Raw genomic sequence first — 15,643 nt, 5'->3', positions numbered from 1 at the left:
GCCATTAGACTTGCAACAGTTTTGCATCCAACCACTTTTGTACCAGATTGTGCAATCAATAGTAGACCACTCTCGCCAACGAGAGTGGGGCCTTCGGAGGAGGGTTTTACGTCTCTGGTGTCGTATTCTCTTCTCTCTCTATCTCTCAGTCTCATGCACCTTCACGCACACTGTCCATTCACTTTGTTCGTATTCACTGCACTCTCTCATTAAGAACGGAAGGCTCTCCCTACCATAAGTAAAAGGAACCTTGAGCACAGCTCGGAGCACTCATCTTGAGCAAAGTACAACTTTCATTCCGCTGCACCTAGCACTGAAGCTGCCCGATACTTGGAAGATTCACAATGCTTTTCATGTGAGTCTCTTGAAGCCTTTTAAAGGCGATGTGTGATGATGGGGAGCCAGATGAGCAACCCATAGTGGAGGAAAGCGAGGAGATACTCGTTCCAGAATAGATATGGGCACACAAGGTGTCACGAGGATGTGGCAGTTATTAACCATGTCACAGAGATGTGGCAACTGCTAACCTTGGTTGTTGGTTTCTTTCCAATGGGGTTTATTTTATTTGTTTAAGACCCTCTTTTTGAAGTAGCAAACGGTCGGACATTAAATGGCCAATGTGAACGGTAGATTCACCCGCAGACGGGAAGTGGTCGGCACTGGAATTCGTATGGTAAGAGGATGTCTAGGCTCAGAGCAAGATCATATAGGTCCCCCCGTCGCACTTAGCAAGTTGGTGGATACTAGGAAGTGAACTCAATTAAGGCGTAAAGTCAAGGTGGGACTACCAACAAAAAGTATCCGACAGTTGGGCCACATTGCACTTTTGGATGCGGTCCCAATGAGGATAGATGGTCAGAAGACCAGTGGGAGCCCAACGGAAGCATCTCCTAAAATTTAGGGAGCTGCTATTTCGGGCCGTGAAATGTGTTCGCGTCATTACCTCTGGTATGACTAGGGGAACATTTTATAACTCTGCCGCGAAGTCAACTGACGCGTCGGTTGGGATATTTTTAAGCGGCGAACCCGAAACGGGAAAATGCTTGAAAATGCGCCAAGTGTCACATTTTCGTGAACTTTCCTCTTGCAGAAAAATGGGCGCTGATTTTTATGCTGGGAGAGGCCTCATTTCAGCTTTTGTCATAGGTTAAGAGCTATGGAGTGCTTCCTTTCCCTCTCATGTACAGTGTGGTGCTAGGAGTGATACCCTGCACACTACACACTGCTCTCTCTCTCCCCTACGTGCAGTTATGTGATGCCCCACAAGAGGGCTACTCATTTGACTGATGTACAGTTGTGTAGGTTCATGCTTTTGTGCTGAGGCAAGAGCCTCCTTGAGCAGGAACAGGGGTAGCTAACTGCTGCTCCAAAGCAGGCACTGGTGAGGGTCATAACCTCACCGTACAGGTGCAAAATCAGCGCTGTGTATGCGCTGTAAATTCACTGTTTTTCAGCCGTACGGACGCCAGGACCATTGGGAATCGTGCCCCACTGGCAGAGGACAGTTAGGGGACTGTTTGGGGCTGAAAACAGGGCAAAAACCAGTAAAAACAGCGTGCTGAATTTACTGTTTTTGGACAGGAATCAGAGGGTATACGACAGTGCAAGCGAGTTCCATCAGGGGAATTGGTTTCGCGCAAGTTTTGGGGCTGTTATGCTGCCGAAATTTGGCCAAATCAAATGGTATCTAGTGGGATACAGTCAAAGGATTCCCAGGACCTTACCTTGTAATTTACCCTTCTAAAGAATAAAGAAATACCGAAAGGGGCGCCAATTTTGGGGCCTATAGGTTGTCGGCGTCTGCTCGGAGCATTCTAGCTTCCGAGCCGTGTGTGTATTCAAGTGTTAACTCCCGTCGCAGGTTCTCTTTGCAAAGTGCTCTGTGTGTGTGTATAAAGTAAAGAATTTCGGGTGAAAGCCAACGCCTACCGCCCTTCGGGCCGGTTACATGGTTCCGTTGCCGGGACATCAATCACTTTTTCCTCAAAGAGTGAGCCTGGATTGTTCAGGGTAAAGACACACAGTGCAAGAACGCGGGGATTACACTATGGCCGACAAGGGGAAGGGAATTATGGAAGGGGGTTCCTCTTCAAAGGACAGGCAGGAGATTCCTATGGTTTTTGAGATTGGCGAGAGCTCACGGCCACGTCAGTCTGTACTTCCTGTCAACGTGAATGTCCCTCCAGTAGTACAGGGCTTTATGACAGGGCAACTTGAGGATGATGCGTTTAAGACTCAGTTAGTTGCCGCGGTGAATGTCTTTTCGCAGCTGGTTTATGGAATTCTTGCAAGCGCCACCACTGCAACAGCAAAATAGGCAACCTACGCCGCGTACGGAGCTTGTTGAAGCTCTAGCCCAGGTACTTCATGAGGCGCAGGAGGAAAGGGAACGCTCGCATGTTGCGGAGTCGAGGGCTCCAAAGCAGGTTCTTCCCGTGCTTGAACAGGTGGCTAGAACGCCTATTCCACAGGTTATGCCAGTTCAGCCCGCCACCTTTCAGAGCCAGCATGCTGTCTTGAATGGACAATGAGTTGGATACCAGGCTATGCACTCAATTTTTCCACCACCCACGGTACATCCTGGGTATTTCGGGGGTGGATCAGTGTTCCAAAGTATGGCTGGTTATGCGTCTGGAAGTCAGCCGTACATGCCAGGAACAGTGTTCGAGGGTATGCATCATGCCAAACCCCATGTATGGTACTATCGGCATGCAGCAAGGTTTCCACCGCAACCACGGCCAGTTTGGGGTGCCACAAGCAGCCAGATATCGCACCTCTTACGCAAAATGTGAATGGCCAAGGCGTGCCGATCATGCCTAGTACAGTGCCCATGTTGCAGACCATTCCGTATGACAACTTGGGGGCACTAGAGAAGCCGAAGGCTTACAAAGAAGGTGGTGAAGCAGTAAAGTTCAGTACCTTCAGTGGTTTCGAGGACAAGACCAAGGCACTCACTTTCCTCCAGCAGTTTGATACAGCTTATGCGGGAGGGAATTTTACAGAGGCCTCGAAGGTCAAGAAAGCTGCCACTTTCTTAAAGGACAATGCGCTTACATGGTGGACGACGTTGTTAATGCAAGGACACGCACCCGCCACTTGGGTTTACTTCAAGCAAATGTTTGCATCTGCTTGGCTATCAAATGAATTTGAAGCCGATGTCCTGACAGATTGGCACCAGCTTACTTCAGCTTCGTGCAAGAGCTTGCTAGAGTACAATAGGAGGTTTTGTAAAGCGTTACTCTCAGTGACCTCCTACAGATTTGTGCCACTGACAGAGCAGATAGAGAAGTATTGTTGTGGGCTGCCTAAAGGGCTTCGTGATTACTGTACAAAGAACAGAGTGGCTACCCTTACTCAGCTTATGGAAGTTGCGAACACCGGTCTTGCCCTGTTGAAAGGAGAGGACAGTGGATTTCCGAGCAGTGATAAAGGAGGGCAGCAAAAGAAAAATTCAGCGAAGAAGCCCTTTGTGAAAACGGCTCCTGATGCGTCACAGGGGTCAGAACAGGCCACCAAAGACAAGGATTCAGCTGGGACTTCTGGAGCGCAGGCAAAGAAACAGAAAGGAAGCCTTTTGTGCGCAAGTCGCTCGAGGAAAAGAAGGTCCTAATGGCTGAGAACAAATGCTTTATATGCGAGCAGCCTGTCATATTTCTATCAATTGTCCACAAAGGAAAAGGCCAGCTGACTCAGAGGATAAAGAAGACCAGAAAGGCAAGAAGCCTAAACCCACGGCAGGTTTAGTGCCAGACATGGTGGGTGACAGGCCCAGCACAGATGCCAGTGAGTTATGCAGGGCATGGGGTAAAGTTAGGGATCAGACGGCACTCATTTTCTTTGATCCAGGTGCCAAAGCCAACTTTATCTCACCAGAGTTAGCTATGAAGCTGGGCATCAGAGCTGAAGAGATGGGGTACACCGCAAAGGCAGGGTTGGCATGTCCTGGCCACTCAGAGTGTGTTACTCCCATCATTGGAAAACTGCGTCTGCATATTCAGTCGTATGTGGACACTGAAGAGTTTTACATCATGCCGCTGGAAGGTTGTGACGCCTTGTTGGGGATCCCGTGGATGTTCCGAGTGCATGGAGTCTTGGATACCTACAACAAAAAGATCACTGTACAACATAGGGGCAAAACTCACATCTTGGATGTAAAGCTTAGAGGAGAGTCAGTCCCTATTGTATCTGCTTCTGCTATCACTTCTGCAATAAAGAATCATCTTTCTGTGTACCTGATTTTTGCACGTGATGTCTCAGATAATGATCAGTCAAATTTATCTGTGTTAGATAAAGAAAGGTCAACATTTTTGCAAAAGTTTAGTGACTGTTTTTCTGATTCATTACCGTCGCAATTGCCGCCAGAGAGACCTGAGGACCATCGGATAGATTTGGTGCCAGGGTGTAGCCCACCAAATAGACCTCCCTACAAGGTTAGTGCGGCACAGCAGAAAGAGATTATGGGCCACGTTGAGGAGTTATTAGAGAAGGGGCTGATTCAGCCTAGTTCTTCACCCTTTTGCTCCCCAGTGCTCCTAGTGCAGAAGAAGGATGGCTCATGGCGCATGTGTATTGATTACCGTGCGTTGAATAAGAATACCATCAAGAATAGGTTTCCTATTCCTCGTATTGATGATATTCTCGATCGTTTAGAGGGTGCTGCAATTTTCAGCAGGATAGACCTTAAGAGTGGGTACCATCAGATTCGTATAAGCCCAGAGGATGTGCACAAGACTGCGTTTAGAACGACATTTGGTCTTTATGAGTTTCTAGTGATGCCGTTTGGGCTAACAAATGCTCCTGCCACGTTCAACAGAATGATGGACCGGATTTTCCGCTCGCATCAACAGTTTGTTGGAACATTCTTCGATGACATGATTGTGTATTCGAAGAATGAAGAGGAGCATAGGCGTCACTTGACCATTGTGTTCGAAGAGCTGCGCAATCACAGGTTACTTGTCAATCCTAAGAAAAGTGAATTCTTCCTCGAAGAGATCCACTTTCTCGGCCACATAGTCTCAAAGGATGGTGTTGGAATGGATCCCGCAAAGGTCGAAGCTATCAAGACATGGCCAGACTTGAAGACTGTGCACGATGTCAGAAGCTTCTTGGGATTGTGTTCCTACTATAGAAGGTTTATCAGAAATTTTGCAGAGATAGCATCGCCTCTTCACGCATTGCAAAAGAAAGAGGTCACTTTCAGATGGACCCAAAAAGAGATTTCAGCTTTTAGTCTCTTAAAGGAAAAGTTGACTTCAGATCCAGTTATTGTTTTGCCAGATCTTAGGAAGTCATTTGTGGTCCAGTGTGACGCGTGTGGCAGTAGCATCGGAGCAGTGCTAATGCAAGATGGGTGGGTAGTAGCCTATGAAAGCCGAATTTTGCAAGGGCCAGAGAGGACTATGCAAGTCTATGAGAAAGAGCTCTTGGCCGTGATTCATGCGCTTTCTAGCTGGAAGCACTACCTCTTAGGTGCTGATTTTGTTGTCCAAACAGATCATCAGACCTTGCGATACTTCTTGACACAGTCAAAGTTATCCGAAAAGCATATGCGATGGGCAAACATTCTTTCCATGTTCCACTTCCAGATTATGCATGTGGAAGGCAAGAAGAATGTTGTGGCTGATGCGTTATCACGAAAGCCACAAATTTCAGCTATGTCAATTCCTTATCATCATGAGTTAGATGACATGAAGGAACGGTATACTGCCGATGAAGATTTTGCAAGGATCTTTGAACAGTTACAAGAGGGGTAACATCATGAGCACTACCTCCTCAGAGATGGTTTTATGATGATGCATGGCAGACTTTGTGTCACTAGGCCATTGCGACATAAGGTCATGGAAGAGAGTCATGTCCCACCGTATGCAAGGCATCGTGGCATTGATGCAACAGTTAAAGCGGTAGAGACGTTCTTCTATTGGCCTACCTTGAGGAGAGATGTGGATGCCTTTGTGCGAGCATGCATAGTTTGCCAAAAGGTCAAGTTTGACAGGCAAAAGGCACCAGGGTTGTTACAACCATTGCCGATTCCGGATAAGCCATGGGAAAGCATTGCTATGGACTTTATCTTTGATCTTCCAAGGACGCCAACAGGGAATGATGGTATATGGACCATTATCTGCAGGTTCAGCAAGCAAGCCCATTTTATCCCTGTCAGGAAGAAGATAAAATCTGATCAGATGGCACGCTTGTTCATGTACAATGTGTTTAAGTACCATGGTATGCCACAATCGATTATCAGTGATCGTGATCCTCGCATGACCAGTTTGTTCTGGAGAGGATTGTTTGAGAACATGGGTACTACACTCAAGTTCTCGTCTTCGTTTCATCCACAAACTGATGGACAGTCAGAAGAGGCCAATTCTACTGTCTTAGATCTGCTGAAATGCTATGTGTCAGATAATAAGGGCAAGTGGGAACAGTATTTGCCTATGCTTGAGTATGCGTACAATAATACGGTGCATTCGTCTACTGGCAAAGCACCTTTTGAAATTGTTGAAGGCGGCAAAAAGGTTCCTCCCATTTTGCACACAAAGGACAAGATCTTTGAGGCAGATCAATATGTTGAGAACATGGATGAGATGTATAAGAAGATTAAAGTTGCCTTGGAGAAGACTCAGGCAAAACAGAAAAAGGCTGCTGATCGTCACCGTCGTGAATTGCTACTATCACCTCGTGATTGGGTTCTCTTAAGGTTCGAAAAGGCAAGGTTAAAGAAGATGAAGGGCAAGGAACGGCTGTTTCCTAAGCTCAGCATGCGTTACTATGGGCCTTTTCAAGTGCTTGACAAGATCAACGATGTGGCTTACAGGCTGAAATTGCCTGATGCGTGGAAGATTCATAATGCGTTTCACGTGAGTCTTCTAAGACCCTTCGTGGGTGATGTGCCAGAAGATATGCCAGTTGAGGATCAGCCAGAAGTTGAGGAACTTGATGAGATCCTGGTACCTGAGCAAGTTTTGGCACATAAGGACAGAAAAGTTAAAGGACAAGTTGCAAGACGTTATTTGGTGAAGTTCAAGAACTATCCACCTATGGATGCAAAGTGGATGGAAGAGCATGAATTGTCAGAGTCACCAAATGTATTGCAGCTTTACCTTGAAGCCTTTGGGTTACAGCCTACTTATGCCCCAACCCAACGTGTGCAAAGGAGGGGTAATGATAGAGCTAGTACATCAAATGTACATATGAATTCAGTGCCATAGATAGAAATGGCAAAAGTATGAAGGCCTCATTAAGTCATTTGTATCTATGTATGTTACGACCTTTCTTGCGGATACATGCGATGATAAAAGAGTGTTGATAGCACAAGATCATCAGTGGCGTGTATTTATGGAATGCAATCGAGGACGTTTGCGATTTCAAGAGGGGGGTATGTCACGAGGACGTGGCAATTATTAACCATGTCACAGAGATGTGGCAGCTGCTAACCTTGGTTGTTGGTTTCTTTCCAATGGGGTTTATTTTATTTGTTTAAGACCCTCTTTTTGAAGTAGCAAACGGTCGGACATTGTATGGCCAATGTGAACGGTAGATTCACCCGCAGACGGGAAGTGGTCGGCACTGGAATTCGTATGGTAAGAGGATGTCTAGGCTCAGAGCAAGATCATATAGGTCCCCCCGTCGCACTTAGCAAGTTGGTGGATACTAGGAAGTAAACTCAATTAAGGCGTAAAGTCAAGGTGGGACTACCAACAAAAAGTATCCGACAGTTGGGCACATTGCACTTTTGGATGCGGTCCCAATGAGGATAGATGGTCAGAAGACCAGTGGGAGCCCAACGGAAGCATCTCCTAAAATTTAGGGAACTGCTATTTCGGGCCATGAAATGTGTTCACGTCATTACCTCCGGTATGACTAGGGGAACATTTTATAACTCTGCCGCGAAGTCAACTGATGCGTCGGTTGGGATATTTTTAAGCGGCGAACCCGAAACGGGAAAATGCTTGAAAATGCGCCAAGTGTCACATTTTCGTGAACTTTCCTCTTGCAGAAAAATGGGCGCTGATTTTTATGCTGGGAGAGGCCTCATTTCAGCTTTTGTCACAGGTTAAGAGCTATGGAGTGCTTCCTTTCCCTCTCATGTACAGTGTGGTGCTAGGAGTGATGCCCTGCACACTACACACTGCTCTCTCTCTCCCCTACGTGCAGTTATGTGATGCCCCACAAGAGGGCTACTCATTTGACTGATGTACAGTTGTGTGGGTTCATGCTTTTGTGCTGAGGCAAGAGCCTCCTTGAGCAGGAACAGGGGTAGCTAACTGCTGCTCCAAAGCAGGCACTGGTGAGGGTCATAACCTCACCGTACAGGTGCAAAATCAGCGCTGTGTATGCGCTGTAAATTCACTGTTTTTCAGCCGTACGGACGCCAGGACCATTGGGAATCGTGCCCCACTGGCAGAGGACAGTTAGGGGACTGTTTGGGGCTGAAAACAGGGCAAAAACCAGTAAATACAGCGTGCTGAATTTACTGTTTTTGGACAGGAATCAGAGGGTATACGACAATGCAAACGAGTTCCATCGGGGGAATTGGTTTCGCGCAAGTTTTGGGGCTGTTATGCTGCCGAAATTTGGCCAAATCAAATGGTATCTAGTGGGATACAGTCAAAGGATTCCCAGGACCTTACCTTGTAATTTACCCTTCTAAAGAATAAAGAAATACCGAAAGGGGCGCCAATTTTGGGGCCTACAGGTTGTCGGCGTCTGCTCGGAGCATTCTAGCTTCCGAGCCGTGTGTGTATTCAAGTGTTAACTCCCATCGCAGGTTCTCTTTGCAAAGTGCTCTGTGTGTGTGTATAAAGTAAAGAATTTCGGGTGAAAGCCAACGCCTACCGCCCTTCGGGCCGGTTACACAAGGATAGAAAGATTAAAGGTAGAGTGATCAGGCAGTTCTTGGTTAAATTCAAAAACTATCCTGCATTGGATGCGAAATGGATGGAGGAGGAGGACCTAGCAGATATTTTGGAACTTTACCTTCAAGCATTCGGTTTAGCATAGTCTACTCCGATAGAACCCCGATTTCAACATGGGTGAATCTAATGCAGCGGGCATGCACAAGAGGGAAGTCACTCCGCTCCTTTGTCAACAGATTACCCTAATTTTTGAAATAGGGTCGCTGATGTCCCTTTGGGTTTCAGGGATACTCCTGGGCTGACAGTATTCTGCTGTATGACTTTCAGAACTAGAATTCCCAAAAATGATAATGAAACTGATTGATTTGTACTTGACTTGTTTAAGTGCAAGAACTAAAGACGAAATGACTGTAGCATTTCGGTCTCATAAATCTCTATCGACATGATTGCAATAAGGATTAGTTAATCGGGCAACTGTGAGGTTCCGAATGGATCTAAATGCGATTACTAAATATGTTGCCGATTAATCATGGAATGAATTTGAATGTGATTTGTCATGTGATGTCATGTGATGTCCGGTGATGTGACTGTCGATTTGTACAAGTGCTAGATGTGTTGTGTCTAGTGCGTCGGTACTAACAGTCAGTGTCTACTAAGACAGTTCATGGCCTCTGTCTGTAATGCAGGTGTAATTGAGGGCGATTAAAATTCTTTCAAGAAGGGGGTATGCCACAAACTAGTGACGTGGCAACCCTAAAAGTTGTTCCAACTTATGGCCAAGTGACGAGGGGACCCCGAGGACACAAAATAAATAAAGCAAGCGGCTACTGACGTGGCTAACGTACGGAATTCCGCAAATAACACTGACTATACGTATCTCAGCAATTCGCGATGACTGCAATATGGACTGGCTGGAAATTACGCTGACAGCTTTTGGCAGTTTCGGACGACCAGTTGCTTTTGGAAACTTATTCCTTTTGGAGTTTGAAGCTTTTGGGGGCTCTGCTTTTAGCAACCCTATGTAATCTTTATATGTGGCCTTTGGGGCTCATTACTTAGTGCAGAGTCTGAGAGTGAGCACCCGTGGGCCCTCTTTGTACTTTGAACACAGATTAAGATAAAAAGAAATACCGAAAGGGGCGCCAATCTTTGGGGCCAATACCTCTGGGCACGGAACTACGCCGGGCCGTGTCATCTTTGTGAATTGTTTTGAAGTGAATCTCTGTTGTGTCGCGGTAGAATCTTGACTTGGCATGTCCAAGTTTGTTACATGGTGCACTAGTTCGCATAAGAAAGGCCTCCATCTGTTATTAGCAATGGAGAAACTTTGCACTCCCAAGCGTTTTGGGGAGCTGAATATTTTGGACCTCCGCCGCCACGCATTGGCAAGGAAGGCTATGTTATGCCTACTTTGGCACAACAGTCTCAACCGTGGACAATTACGATTGCAGATCTATGTCAGCATGTTATCACTCCCACCTTTGGTCATTGGCAGACTTCCCTTTGGAAGATTGTGTTTGGCAGTCATATTCCTGGTTGCTCGATCACCTCTAGTTTGCTTTCTGCTTGGAAAGTTGTTACGGATATCTCTCTTTTCATGGCAGGCAGCAAACAGATGGAAATTCATTGCGTTTGGAAAGCATTCACTGGAGTAGGGTGTTCAATCTTACTCTAGTTGATCGCTCGCCTCGCCAAGCTTACTTCCTCTCAGGTCGAGGCATACGTACGGTGGATGATATGGTGAATTCAACTGGGAATTTGCTCACTTTCTCTCAGAGGCAGCAACACGCTTTGGGTTGGGCCTGCATTATCGTCAGATTTGGAGTGTGCTGGAGCATATGCCCTTTTCCTCCCCATTCCGCCGTTGGCCAGTGGATGTTGTATGCAGGATTGAAATTTATGAGACGTTCTCTATACTTCCCTTATGCAAGACTCTTGGCTTGCTCATCACTGTAATGCGCTTTGGTCTTTACACAAATCTGATCAATGGTGGAGAAAGGTTCTTACTGCAATTTGGAAGTCCCGCTTGCCTCTTAAGGAGCGTCTCTTTCTTTGGCGCTGTTTGCTGGGAGTTCTTCCTGTTGGCACCCTCCTTGCGACGCGTCACATCAGCTATTCTCGTTGTGTCAGTTGCTCGGCTGCTGATGAGATTGTCAAGCATCTGCTTTGGGATTGTCGCTTTGCCAGGGCTTTCCTGAACCGCGTCTCTCCTTGTATGCACCTCGTTTTCCCTCAGCAGTTTTCCACAAACGATTTTGGGTTTTTGGCATTCTTTCGCCTTCCCTTCAACGATTTGCGATCTTCTTGACATGGGTCAGATTCTGGTCGCTATGGTCTTTGTGGCGCCAACGCAATTTGCACATGTTTCATCAGTATGAGGCGGATCCTTTTCCCTCGTTCAAGATTTCGCTAAGGCAATCGTTACATTTTGCCGTTGACACTAGGGACATATCCCTGGAAATCTTGCAACTCTTCTCTGTTTGCTTTTAGCACTTTCATATCACAAAACACTTCTGTGTTCCTCCCTTTGTATTTGATCTTTTTCGAGTGTTTTCCTCGCTTTGAGGTTTCCCACTTGTAAAATTAATCAAAAGCAGATTTACATAAAAAGTGTGTGTGTGTGTGTGTGTGTGTGTGTGTGTGTGTGTGAGAGAGAGAGAGAGAGAGAGAGAGAGAGAGAGAGAGAGAGAGAGAGAGAGAGAACCAATAGCTGAGGCACTGTGAGGGTAGGCAAACCCCTCTTTTTGTCTAAAAGGGCATTAGACTTGGGAGTCAATAAACATAAAAAGCCAGCTGACTCACCTACATATCAAAAACTGATTGAACTCTCTCGCAAAGAACCTACACATACAGCTTCAACTATGAATCATGCAAATGCTAGAGACCCTCAGCGGGGCAGAGGAACACAAGTCTATGCAGACCTTGCAACCAGACATTCAAAATAGCTTGTACCTGATGACTGGAAACCAAGATGGCACACCATTACGCATGGATACTCTAAAGCAATTTACAGCAGATATGATACTTATAAGATCAGTGGGATAGATGGAGAGCAGTAGAAAAGGTCATTTACCAGCTTTTTTAGCAGCTCGAAACAATAGCTCTTCTATCAAATGTTGCGCAGGATCACCCTCAGGAAACTTTTGCATGAACCATTCTACGTGACAAACTACTTCTTTATTGCTGAAATATTGATATAAACCATCAGAGGACAATACAAGAAAGCGATCATTGGGACCAAGCCTGTGATGACGCAAGGCAGGTGCACAGGTGACATATGGATCAGAACCAACATAATCGATCTGGAACATTTTCAGCACAGCATTATTCCACCTGGGCTGCATTTAAAAAGAGGAGTGTCAAGTCAACTGAAACTTAAATATGGGTGTCCAGCAAGTTCCCAAACATATCAGGCCTAAAATACTTGACAGGGACAAGAAACCTAATGCAAAAAAGCATAGATATTTGTATATAAGGGAGTGAAACCCGCTCCCAATGAATGCAAAAGTTCACATCACAGCCATGACATATTCATTTCTTTTAAATGATCAAGACCAAAATGGTAAGTGCCAGTGTCTGGCATAGATACCTTCTTCAAAAAACCAGCACCAAAAGCCCGTGTCACTTTCAGTCTCCCCTTCACACGGTCATTAAAAATGCACATGTTGTCATTGGGGTGCTCTAGCTTTATTCGCTGAACTTCCTGAGAAAAAGGGCCAACCATAAATAGTCAATATCAACACAAAATTTAAGACAGCAATCAATATATCTATGCTTAAAACTTGTTCTACATTGACTTTCAAGTGACAGAAAAGAGAGAGTTCTATATCAACCTTCAGATAAAAGAACATCCAAATAACACAACTTGTACCTCTTCAATGCTTGTGCTATGGTCCTGAGAAAGCTGCAGCGCAAACAACGAAGCACTTGAGGTGGGAGGACCCAAATCTGTTGTAAGTCTCAAAAATTCACTGTCTTCTGATATGCATTCCAGGTCATTTCGTATAGCAGCATCTTTGAATCCATTTATCTTTGTAACACCAGTGTTACCGTGAGGATGAAAAGAGCACTCTGGATCTAGTTCTTGTGCAACAATGGCTCGGCTATCACCTACATTCAGTATATACACATCCTTCTCTTTCACCAGAGCAACTAAAATGCAAGAACCCATCAGCAGTAGCTCCGGGTTGTCCTCCAAGGCAAGATCTGCCATATTTAGATATGCTTCTTCTGTCTCTTGAAGAGCTCGAGACAAAGCTTTCAGTACATTATCATGATCATCTGCACCCTGCTTCCAAAGGTTAGCCCCATCTTTTGTACAATGTTCCGTCCCTGATTTAACGAAGTCACATGATAAGTCGTCTCTTTGAGGAAGAAACTTCCTGTGACTTTCTTTCTTTTTCATCTGTTTATGTCCCAAGCTGGGCAATGGAAATCTCCTGCCAGTCAAAGTACTGGGAGTTGTCTCCAAGACATGATAATTTGAGGCTCCTACATTGTCACTGAATTTCACCGCCCCATTTCCAGGGCCATCCTCTGCATCACCTGCAGAATCATTTGCCCTTTCATTGGTAATATTAACAGCTTGGCTCTGTTCTCCATTGTCAGGGTTGCGAGAACAGGATACAACTTCTCTACTCAGAAGTGGCATAGACAAGGAACGGCCTTCATGCTTCATACCAGAATCACATGTCGAATCTTCAACATCTGAATCTGTACTCTCTAAATACTCCTTCAAGGTACGCGAGCGCGTAAGATTGCCCTGATTAGAGCAGATACTGGTATCCCTACTAGGAGAGACATTCTTAACTGAATGTGTATTCAAGCCACCATTCTCCAATCTCTGGATCACATGATGCCCATCCTCATCATGATCATCTGATAGCTTACCTTGCTCAGAATCACCTTTTGCATCCCACAAGAGCCCTTGTAGCTCTCTATACACTGCTGTATAAAGATTCCTCATGAGAAAGTCAGGGGCATCCGGCCCATTAAAACCGTCATAAATGCCAACAAACAGCCAACCATGATCTTCTGACACAACAACGTGGACTCTGTCCTCCCCCGCCTTGCCTTGCGCCCACTGAAGGTTGTGATTGTCTAAAGGATCAGCTTCTGAGGAAGCATACCTAAGCTCAGAGCCAGAGTCATATATAATAGCAGCTTCTTTGCCTCCATTTCGAACACGTCGCCACACAAATTGTCGAACAGGGACAACAAGGGATCTGTGGGTCCGAGCTAGTGTTGAAGTGATAGTCTTAGAAAGAGCCCCTTTTACAGGCTTTCCAAATGCATTAAAAAGGCGAGAGAGATTCCGTCTTCTTTGTAAGCGCTTGGAATTGTATGGCCCTGCCAAAGGAGCTGAGAAATGGGTATGGTCCAGATCAATGGGACCTGACATGTGGCTGAGCTCGAGTGGGCCCGACCTGAAAACACGCTCAAGTGGGGCAGACATAGGCCCCGAGAAGGTAGAGGAAATGGGGCCTGAGAAAGTGACCCCTCTTGGAACAGGTTGGAGAGGTATCGACACAAAGGAGCCAGAGCTTTCAAACGCAGCATGCCGATCATCCGGAACATTTGCAAAGGAGTGAAGTTGTTCGTGACTGAGTATTGTGTGGGGGGTGGAGGTATTGGCACTTACAGATGCACCAGATATTGTCCTGAAAGCTACTGATTCGCTTGCCGTTCTGTGAGATCGAAAAGAGGAGCTGTGGAGCTCAGAAGCATACCTGTCCGAGTGAGAAGGGGAAAGGTTAATTGCCTCTGAAGAAGGTCGCACATAGCAGAAAGAGTGCCCAAGGCCTTCATCAAGCGCTGAATTCACAAAGGGGGCAGGTCCTTGGTCACGATCATGTGCAGCCGGGACAAAGCAGCCCACCACATTCCCCATTGCACATCGTGGAGACAGAAGCCTTCCCTGCTAGCTGCAAAGAGAGGGAGGGCTACTGCATCGAGCGAGAGAGCAGAGGCAAGAAACGGTACGCCTTGCGTGTGATACTTGGGCACAAAGCAGAAACTGTGCGGGATCGGCACTCAAGAAGTAAGTGGAAGAGTGGAATCGTCATCATCTACCATCAGCTTTCTGATATCGTGCTGGTGTGCGCGCGCGTCGGAGAGTGTGTGTGTGTGTGTGTGTGTGTGTGTGTGTGTGTGTGTGTGTGAGAGAGAGAGAGAGAGAGAGAGAGAGAGAGAGAGAGAGAGTGTGTCGCGCAAGGAGGAAAGCAGGAAAATACCTCGAGCGTGGGCGTGTTTCTTTGCGCGGGAGTCTCTCCCCAAGAGCTTCTCCTTGATCGCGCCGCGAGGAGAGACGCAGCGGGACGCAGTATGTGATGTGTTGTGTGTGTGGGGGGGGGGGGGGGGGGGGGGGGGGGGGGGGGGGGAGCGGAGTGGGAGACCGCGTTGTGCGCGTGTGCTCGTTTAAGCGGACGCTGGAGCCCACCCGAGGGCGACCAAAGTCGTAGCAAACTTGAAAGGCGTGACGGGAGCGAGAGAAAAAGAAGGGCGAGTTTGTCAACTTGAACAGACCTCACACTGCACAGACTGGCCTTCTCCCTCAAAATGCATTTGAAGAGAGAGAGAGAGATTGAAATGCTATCATCTCTCGTGAGAACTTGAGAAGATACTTCAAGGAAGTGTACCCGGAGAGAGACGTGTGTTTGCGTATATGCACACATCGAGTAAGTTTTGTTCTTGGAGGAGGAGGCATTAGGGCTAAATGGAGTTGACTATGCTACCTAACGATAGCTAAGGCCTCTATCAGATACATCCGAACACCCATATACGCTATTGAG

General features: G+C 46.5%; 1 protein-coding gene across 2 annotated transcripts in view; it reads right to left on the bottom strand.

Annotated features, from left to right (window-relative positions):
• Positions 1 to 15,187, bottom strand: part of LOC147424576 (putative protein phosphatase 2C 4) — a 43,447-nt gene extending 28,260 nt beyond the window's left edge. The window contains exons 1-3 of one of the 2 annotated variants that reach the window (XM_086500634.1): positions 12,724 to 15,185; positions 12,442 to 12,555; positions 11,926 to 12,190 (exon numbers count right to left, since the gene is read on the bottom strand). In XM_086500634.1, the coding sequence (XP_086356760.1) occupies positions 11,926 to 12,190; positions 12,442 to 12,555; positions 12,724 to 14,742 (2,398 nt within the window). In that variant the 5' untranslated portion in view covers positions 14,743 to 15,185. Of the gene's footprint in view, positions 1 to 11,925; positions 12,191 to 12,441; positions 12,556 to 12,723 lie in introns of those variants that run through there. The other variant, XM_086500635.1, reaches the window with a different exon arrangement.
• Positions 15,188 to 15,643: the final 456 nt, after the last annotated feature.

Source organism: Adiantum capillus-veneris, chromosome 25, assembly GCF_014529385.1.
Source record: "Adiantum capillus-veneris isolate H3 chromosome 25, ASM1452938v2, whole genome shotgun sequence".
Taxonomy (NCBI): Eukaryota; Viridiplantae; Streptophyta; class Polypodiopsida; order Polypodiales; family Pteridaceae; genus Adiantum; species Adiantum capillus-veneris.
Note: the sequence above shows the minus strand (reverse complement) of the source record. Positions and strands in the feature narration are given on the sequence as shown.